At 37.7% G+C, this 10,011-nt stretch overlaps 1 protein-coding gene across 3 annotated transcripts in view; it reads right to left on the minus strand.

Moving 5' to 3' along the window:
* Positions 1-3,919: 3,919 nt before the first annotated feature.
* The window catches only part of LMO4 (LIM domain only 4), a 16,603-nt gene continuing 10,511 nt past the window's right edge, over positions 3,920-10,011 (minus strand). For all 3 annotated transcript variants that reach the window (XM_043876575.1, XM_043876577.1, XM_043876576.1), the window contains exons 3-5: positions 9,841-9,937; positions 9,293-9,448; positions 3,920-4,709 (exon numbers count right to left, since the gene is read on the minus strand). In XM_043876575.1, the coding sequence (XP_043732510.1) occupies positions 4,701-4,709; positions 9,293-9,448; positions 9,841-9,937 (262 nt within the window). In that variant the 3' untranslated portion in view covers positions 3,920-4,700. The remainder of the gene's footprint in view (positions 4,710-9,292; positions 9,449-9,840; positions 9,938-10,011) is intronic.

The following is a 10,011-nucleotide window of genomic DNA, read 5'->3' on the forward strand; positions in this document are numbered from 1 at the left end:
GCAAGCAATTTCCTTTCCAGTTTTCATAATTAATCTTCTCATAATTAATCCTCATTTGTAAATTCAGTTCATCTTCAGATTTACCCTTTTCTGTTCCTAAAAACATTCAATTCTCCAACAATGAAAAATTAATTTAGGAAGAAACACTTTTAATGTTTTCCTCTCACTTAAAAAATTACAGCTCAAACAACACAGGTAAAGTCCTATAAATAGATGCACTGCACATGAAAACTGTTTTAAGTGGAGATCATAAACCTTTTGGTTCAAGGTAGAACTTTCTAGGCTGAAGGAAGACACAATGCCCCCTGTTCTCATAGCTAATGATGGTTTCCAAGCTGGTTAGAATGCACCGCTAGTTGCATTTTAAAACACCATCTCTGAAAGCCTTTCCTCTCTCAGGATCTTACATCAAGGTTTTCCATTTTCCGTAAAACTTTTGCACTTCACCTTCCTCACTCAACAAATCCTGAACTTTACAAGAATTCAGTTCAGAGCCTCTTTTTCCCCTGCAGGTTTTGATCCGGGGATGGTGATGCAAACAACCAGGAAAGTTGTCCAGTTCTGTTTCAAAGGGGAGAGAAACAATTAAAATAGGTATATAGGAAGCTCCACTCAGGCTTGTCCCTTCTAACAGAGAGTCATTAAACAACTTTCCAGTGTCATTCAAAGAACTTATGACAGAATCAGTTGATTTTCATCCTCTGCTTTACTAGCTGTGATTTAGGAGCGAGAACGGCCCTGTTGACACAGCTGTAACGTGTCAGGACCTGTAATACATTATTGGCCTCAGGCTTCCGAGTTACAGTCCATTCTCCACAGAATCAATCTGAACTTGAAAACCTTCCCTCTCGGAAACATGTACGTTATCCACTAGCAGAAAGCGCTACTTGCACAACTGAAAATAGTATTCACTTGAGGTAAGTTGCAAGTTCACCCTCCCCAAATCAGCACTGACATGGATAGCTCTCAGCATGTTCACAAAGTGAGCAGAGAGCTGCAGAAGCCTCTTAACTAAATACCCAACACGGGTGCATGTGTGACACTGGGATCTGCTAGTCAGACCCCAGACTTTGCAAGTGGGACTCGCTGGCTGTTTAACATGCATTCAGAGCCTTGCCAATCTAAAATGGCTGCTCTGTAATACTTTAATTGCAGTTTCATGGAAACAAATTGCTATTTAACTGCAATAAGCATTTCTGTGACTTGGCTGAACTGACAATAGGTGAGTCTGTGACAAAGCGACAAGTAATATCAACTTGTAAATGATCTGCGTTCCCACATCCTCTGCAACCAAGGCACAGGACGCAAGCACCCAGGATAGAATTCCTGGGTGGAAAGGCTCTGGACACCTTCTCAATTTAAAATTATTTAGGCTACCTGGAAACCCTTCACTACAGTGTTTTAATAGACAGATCTTGGATTCACTGTTATGTAATTTCTTGGCCCTAAGAAATATTTTATATAAATAGTAGTGCACATTAGAACCTTATTATATTGACATTCAAGCCATTTAAAAGCTTCCTTTTAGGTTATTAGTTTTCAAATATCAGTGCTAATCAGGGCAAAAGAATTTAAATAAATATTAAGAGGATGACAATTTCACAAGCTTCATTTCAGTGACAGTTTTCTCATTTCATAAGACACTACAGTCTGTGTTAAACTATTTCCTAATAAGTCATGAAGAGCTGGAAATAGGTTCTTGTGGCAAACAATTTGGTTTGGAAAAGCGTCATTCAGGCTCTTCTGCCTTTCAGGCTGTGTAAATCTAACTAGACAGGTAAGAAAACATTAAACTCTTTCAGAGGACAATCTTTTTACAAAATTGTTTCATTAGCAAGATTGACAACTTTCATGATTGAGACATTTATATATATATCATAAACTTTTTTTTAAATCAGTTCAGCTGGGCTGTCACATTTGCTTTTAATTGCACTGGCTTGTTAAGGACTAGGGCCATCTTGCTCTACGATGTGGCTAATATTAAATAAGTCCTTTCAAAATAACAGAGTACATCTCACTAACATCAAATGCAGCGATGAAAGGTGAACAAGCAAGTGGGTTTCCTTTTTTTCCCCAGCAATGTTGGGGTTGGAAGAGGAATACGATCACTGCTCACATCAGAATAAACCTGAGTGTTTTCAGTAGCTTTCCATCCACAGAGCATCCCCATTAGAGACCAGTTTTATTGTTTGAAATGCCTCTGGTTTCAAGGGAAGTGTTTTACCTAAAGCAAGACTACTACTTAAATATGTTCTATTGTATATTCATAGCTCCATTAGTCCTTCTCCAATTTAGCACATCAAAGAGAAGGCTTCATCACTTGCATGTGGATTATACTAACATGAGTGACATTTGTAATCTTATAGGTCTGCAACTTAAGAAATGCTTTTAGAAGCTCGTTATTAAATAGGCAGCAGTGCTTGAGGAACCAGCCATATAATAGTTCATTTAAAGTCTTTAATGACCTTAGCCCTCCACATCACTGAATGCCACAGCTGTATTACTGACTAAAAGTTATTAACTATCTCCTTTGAATTTCTACATTATATGGGACACGAGTGCTTATGTCAAGAAGAATTAAGAGAAGATGCTTGCATTCTCATGAACACTTTTCTCCTTTTCTATCCTGAAGCCTTCAGTTCACGTTCCCTTAAAGTTATCTAAAAGAAAAAAAAAAAAAAACCAGAACTAGTTCCTAGAAATTCCCCAAGGATCCAACTCTAACAGGTATTGTTTATGTAACTGTTTTCCCGCATGTTCTTTTTATAAAGTTCTAATGAACTATTCACTTTAACTTTGCCTTTAGATTCTCCCACAGGAGGTTTATAGGAGGTCTTCAGCTAGAAAACTGATTTTTTCCTTTTGGCCTGGAATCTCTGAAAGCAGGAGGTCCCAAAGGGAAGCTGACAGCTAGCTGAGATGTGGTGAGCCTGACCTCTCTGCAGAACCGATTCCTATTCTCAGAGACAAGGTAAGTCTGTATGGGAGCTTTTCTTTGGAATAAGAGAAAATAAAACTTAAAGTATCAATGTGAACACACCTGGCTTTATTAACCTGTGCGAGAAGTTGCAGTTGGGTTCTGCTCACATCCAACAACCTCACAGAGCAGACTTTCAGACTGTTCCTCCTTCCAGCAGCTACCCTAAGTCCACTGAATCCTTGGCCTAAACGTTTTTCCGCAGGACAAATCTGCGGGCAATGCAGGCGCATGTAGGGAGATTCTGCTGCCTAGAACTGGTGACCAAGTATCTCAAGAGTGCTACTAAATGAAATCCAAATCCTCCCCCAAACATATGGAAAGGCAGAGTCAGTACAGGAGTGTAAGAACAAAACAAAATAAACAAATCATACAGCAGACCACATGGGACTAAAAGCTCAGCAGAAAATGGCGGCTTCACCCATCAAAGATGACCGTGAGAGCGCTCAGGGTTCCTAACAACTAATGGAACTTCAAAATCTGAACAGGTATGCTTTAGAACTGCTATTTCCTTCAAAAGCTATAAACTTGGTAAGAGAACAAGACGGTTATGCCACAGTCTTTAACATGCTTTCCATCAATACCCAAGGCTTTCCTATTGAGAAAAAAGAATAAATGAAATAGTTGAAGAATCAAATAAATGTATATATATAAACACAAAAGATTCACTGTGATATAGAAGTGTAATGGCGTGCTGTTAACAGAATATTCTGAACTTATAAAAAGGACTCCTTTAGAAACATGGCTTTGTACCCCTGCCAAAAATGGCATAGTTAAGTAATTTGAAGAATACCTTATTGGCTCAAAGCTAAATAAAACATACGCACCACCTCCTTTGACCCCCTAAGATTTTTTAAAGTGTACTTGGTATAGAACAAAAACACTAAAATTTTCCAAAACACAAAAAAGAAAAAGCAGTTTTTAAACCCAAACTCCATTGAATATTTTTCTTTTAAGTTTTTATTATTTAAATACACCATACTAGAGCAAATGTCTCTGAAAATATCACAAATAAAAGATTTTTTCTTCATTCAGCAAATTAGAAGTAGGGGGGAATTTCTACACAGTAGCTGCTATGAGCTTGATTTTTTTTTTCCAATTTTTTTTTCTTTTTTTCATTCTTTTTTTTGTCTTTGCCATGGGAGTAGCAACATTAGGACAAAAACACTTACATGCATACATACAATGTATTTTACAGAGATACAATAAAAGTGTTTGTGATAGAATATCACAAAAGCCACATCTCTTTCCTTTATCTCATGTTCAGTTTTGATTGAAACACATTTCCTTACAACACTTAAATATACAAAGAGCAAATAGAATGTTGTTAAGGTAAAACACAGGGTACAAACTCTGGCCAGTGCCCTGCTAATTGTTAATGAGGGTAGAAAGCAGATTTGAATGCTTCTTTTAATTAGCTTCATTAGTCATTTCCCTCCTCCCAAGCTCCCTCCCCCCCAAAGATGTCCTCCGGTGGATCTTTTTTCATTTTCTCTACAGTCTCCCATTAGCCCAGGTTCATGGAGTCCTTAATGTTCATATTCAGTCATTTTAATACACCAATAAATGCGGGAAGAGCAATCAAGACTAAAGAAGGTGCAATGGCATGGAGCTGGCACTGGTGCTAGCTACAAAGGTGACTTGTCTACTGAAGACACATGGGATCCACCTGTGATGAACAAGATCTGAGATGAAGGCACGCATTCTGCATTACTCTGACCTTTTAGCAGACCTGCAAGAAATAAAAACGGGCATCTTAGCTAAAATGCTAAATTTGAGAGATATTAAACTCAAACATGACTGCTTTTGTCTTCCCTACATTCACTAATCTTCTTTTATTAGATTACTTCCCAACTGTGACTTGATAGAGGCTTTCTACGCTACTTACCCCAGCAGTGAAGAACTAAAGCATAACATTTTCTGCACTTTTACTAGTGCAGAAAATGAGACAATAAATGGACTATTAGAAAGTTTCTGATGTAAAGTTCTACAGTGAATTACTGAACTCTGTAAAAGCAAGTTTCTTTCTGAAAAGAACGAATTATAACATCTTGCCTTGTACTTGGATCTTAAAGGCAAGTCCCTTCTCTCCAGGGAGTTTTGTGTTAATATTTACAGCTGTGTAACCTTTTGCAAGTTACTTAATTGTCTATGTCTCGGTTTCCTCATCCTTCAAGTGGGGATAATAAGACTGTAGTAAGGATTACGTAATATATGGGGACTACATTCAGCGGTGCCTGGCACTTAACAGAAGCTAAACAAATATTATCAATTATCATTATTATGTTAATATCCCCATGTGATGTCTATTCACCGTATCCTTCTCCACCTATAGGTATGTGTGTATGTGCATGTGTGTACATACACACACACACACACACAACTATTCAGATGCTACTCTTCCCTTAGTATTTCCTATCTGCTTAGCCACTTAATATTACATAAATATTGTAAATATATGAATCAAACTTATATAATGTGTTCATGACGTGCTCAATTATAGAACATAGTTCCATGGAAGTCTAACTTTAATGTTTAAGTTAGAAATGATACTCCACACAGTCATCAAATACAATCTGTTTGCAATTACTGCAATGAAATAATATATATTAGGTTTTTATGGTTTTTAAATGACATTTTGAGCTTCCCAGGAAGTTCTCGTTTCACCCTTTCCCTAACTTACTAAAAGCCTGAAGTCTATTAGGAGCTGCAACCCCCTACTTCCAAGCTAATTAAAGTGGTGGAGGCTTAATTCCCCAGAGTAGAGGCTCAGTGTGAGAAAGGTAATTTGTCTGTCCAGAACAAAGATGCGGCAGCAGCCAGCAAGCATATTTAATAAATGAGCATCAAATGTCCTCTACGATGGACACACACACAACACCAATTATATAACTACTATGGGTGAATTGTGAAGTGGTATGCAAACTAGAACTCTCACTAAATTTTCTTCCAACCAAGGAGATGTGATCTCTCATTTTACTGAAAAGCACAGATTATTCTAGACGGAATAATCACTCCTGAGTGGACAAAAGAATTCCAGAGCAGGCAAAATTTATCACAAACAAAACAAACAAAAAAATTGCCACTGCCACAATTCTTGATTCTATGTACATAGCTCTCTACAAGGTATTATTCTCCTGAGGGGAGCCAAGTCTCCTTTAGACAAAACAGGCTGTAAGATTTTGTAGATCCTGGAACACTACTGGTCTGAGATTTTAGTCAAGAGATTATATGACTTGAAAGCTCAAAATCATTTTTTCTCAGAATATACAAAAGCCAGTGATGCAAAACAACAACTAAACTATACATCCCAGACACTGGGAACAAATTTCAGGAGGATAAAAGTTGAAAGGGGGCAGATGATGGGGGCCTATACTTTCCATACAATTAGCTGCCTTTAAAGAAGGGATGTACAAATAATCAACTCATTACTTTTCAGCCAGAGGATGCCTGGGTATATTTATTATGCATCATGCACTAAAAACGTAATTGGTTCTGCGAACAGAAGGAAAACGGCCAAAATTAATGTCCAATTTTCCCTACCAAAAATATGGAGAACGAGAGAGAAGAAAATAGTAAAATGGAGCTATTTGTCATTTCTCCCCATCCCATCTCCTCCAGAAAAGAAGTGCCAGAGGGTTTGGGAAAAATCATTTTAAAGCCTTCTCTAAGCCCAAAAAGTAGTTTATGTTCCACCAGGCAGTGTTTTCATCATCTCTTCCCCCGTGCCCTCTTGTTAATGTCTCTCTGGACCATGTTCAGCTTATCCCAAACCTTTATTTACAAAAATTGCCTTGTGAATTGACCCGGCTCATGGTGAGTCTAACACCAAGGGCAAAAATGTGAGACATTTAGGCCAACGGGGATATGTTGTTAATTAACATCAACCCCAAAACACAGCTTCTCACCAATGTTTCATAAGAACACCTCCTTAAGTTATATTTCCTTATGCCTTTTAAAAGCTATTAATTTTTGAAGGCCACCTGTCTCCTTTTAGCTTCCAACATTAAGAAAATACACACTGATAAGTCTCTTATTCATTGCCTAATATATCTTGTATTCCAGAATCAATGTCCTACCTCTCCCACCCTGCAGAAGGTATGGACTTATATGAAAGGCACAATACATGCAATGCTGTCCACACGTAAACCAGATTTTCTTCCCAATTTTCCTCCCTCACACCTCCCAACTTACATCATCTTACTCATCAACTTACTCAATAAGACGGTACTGTGAGACCATGCTCAGACTTATTACGTGTCTGTGCATTAGTCCCAGGCTAACAAAACTGCGTCCTGTATTCAGTGCTGCTCAGTGTGTCAACATTTTCCACCTCGTCTCTATATCCTCCAATTTTCATCATGCACGTTGGTAACTCTATCATTTTTTATGCCTTGCTAAATCAGGGAAAGAAATCGCATAACACCAGCAACAAACTTAAGATATAATCTGTAGAAAACTATGATTTTATATCGGAGGTGGTAGGTTTTATTCTTGTACTTCTTTTTTTGGCGGGGCGGCTACCAAGTATAACTACCAATGGCTTTGCCTCCAAACTGAAATGATAACTCAAGATATTTGCTACTGTCCTCATTATTGTCCTCAACTGTGCCCTATAGATTCACTTAACTAGAACTGAAAGCATAAAAATCTGTAAGCATTTATATGTATTGGCACTTCTTAAAGAAGCTTGAAATGGCTCATTGATGGTGACTGATTAATTTGCAATAAAAAATTAAGACTTCCATTCTTACAATAGTATTCTAGGTAGCTTCCCATATTAGTAAACTAAATAAGGAAAACTATACATACTTTGATGCAATTAACCTTTACCTAATAATGCAATGGAAAATACATTTAAAATCACTCTATAAACTTGAATAAGAGAAAATGATAAAAATAAGTATTAAAATATGGCAGTATAATTTTAAATAGTTTGCAAATATTAGTCATTTTCCCTATACACAACGTTAAGAAAATGCATTACGGAAGACAAAGAAGCCTAATATTTTTTCCTGAGATTTTTGAAGCTTGCTAAATTCCTATTTGCAGATAAATGTTGTTTTTTGTGATCCCCACAACAGACATTAATGAAGTTCCTATTGTAAATCCATAAAGAATTACCAAGTGAAGTGTGCACTTTTTGTTTCAATGCAATAACTCAGTGCTGTGTGATTGCCTGGGTTAATGATGAAAAAGTCAAACATACTATCAGAGCTGATGGAAAAATCTATCACCAATCTGAAATTAAAATTCATCTGTGGTCAATAAGATTTAATATCCATGCAAGTGGCGCTGTAAAGAGTAAATGAATCAATGTCATCAATACATAATCAGTATGAAATATGATGTGAATAAAATTATGCGCACAAGTCATACATTTCACTCTTTTCTGGGCCAGTGTGGAATGAACAGTCTCTTAACTGAAGGTTGACAGTAATTGTTACAAATTAGGCACAGCAGTTATCAAAATGCACTCACTTGCATAGCTATAGGACTTATTAAGGAGATTAAAATAGATCTAAAACTATCCAGTACTGGAGGTGCTGGACAACTGTTGAACACCCGATTTTCTCTCTGAAGTGCCCTCTAATACTACATGATTCGTACATCTGTGTAATTTCCTCATTTCTAACTCTGGTCCCAAAACTCTCCTGCTGTGGATAAGAATCAAAACACATAATCTTTAATAATGGGAGCTATCTATGGCCCAAAGTGATCAGCAAGAGCTAGAACTTAAAAAAAAAAAAGTTGCAACTTATTTAAATCTTATAGGACTTGTGAATCAACAAAAATGCTCTCCCTTGGAATTCCAGAATGTTCATAAAACTGCTCCTCTAAAATTCAAAGCACTGTAAACTGGGTGTGGAAAGCAGTTATCCGAATTGCTATTACTAATGAAGAAATCATTCTTTCACGGCAAAGACATTTATTCCCTCTTCTTACCATAAATGTTCTAATTTTCCCCCTACAATAACCTAATCACCTGGTATTTCTGAATTTCAAAACTGTCTAGTGTGATAAAGAACTGGTTATAGGGAAGTTTTACATTTTGCCTGACTCTGCATGAGATAACACGTTCAACACTGGTAAAGCTACAGCTGTAACTAAATCAGGATTTTTTTTAACCATGGAAGATTCACAATTTAATCAATCAACTCTTCTCTTTCTGAACATGTATGTATGAGTAGCCTACATTTCTTTAAAAGGACATGCAAAAACACAACCACCTAGGAAACTCCCTCACTAGATGGACCTAGGTTGAACCTTCCAACTTGCTCTAACAGAGCTTATTAGTAACTGCGAGGTATTCACCTTCTGGTCTGGCAGTAGTGGATTGCTCTGAAGTGAATTCAAATGGCCATTGATGAGAGCTGTAGGTCTATCGTGTTCACAAAATAAACTGCCATTGATGTAGTGAAACCGATCTCCCGGGACCAGGCGATTCCGGCAGGTAGAGCATGTAAAACACTGCAAGGGAAAAGCAAACCCACTGAAAACAAGTACAAATTAAGTCTTTTGTGGTCACAAGTTTGTAAACTTTTTAAGCAGGTATCTGTCAAGTACAGGGAGCCACTTACGGCTTGCTGTTTGCCTTCCTTCGACATGATTCTAGAAAAGAGTAAGCCCAAATGCAAGAAACTAGAGTAAGCTAAAGGGGGAAAGAGACAGATAGGTGTGTGCTTCCGTGGCGTGGGGGACAGGGGCGGGTATGTAATCATCACTGCCACACTACAATTTCAATGGATTCCTTCCATGTTTGCGGCTTGAGACAACAGAGTTCCCACTAAGGAGACAGGCTTTGTCTCCATGCAGGAAAGGTATGGTTCTTTTTAAAAGCACAAAGGAGGAGCAGATGCTACCTTCAGATGATACACATTGCCTTGGGCCCTCATGACGAGTTCACTCGCAGGAATAGACTGTCCACAAGCGCTGCAAGCACCGCTATTCCCAAATAACCTGAAACAAAGATGACGGGGACACCAATGAATAATCCCAAACCAAAGAAAAAGAAAGAAATCCCCCAGCCTCTG

This window comes from Cervus elaphus, chromosome 20, assembly GCF_910594005.1.
Source record: "Cervus elaphus chromosome 20, mCerEla1.1, whole genome shotgun sequence".
NCBI classification, from domain to species: Eukaryota; Metazoa; Chordata; class Mammalia; order Artiodactyla; family Cervidae; genus Cervus; species Cervus elaphus.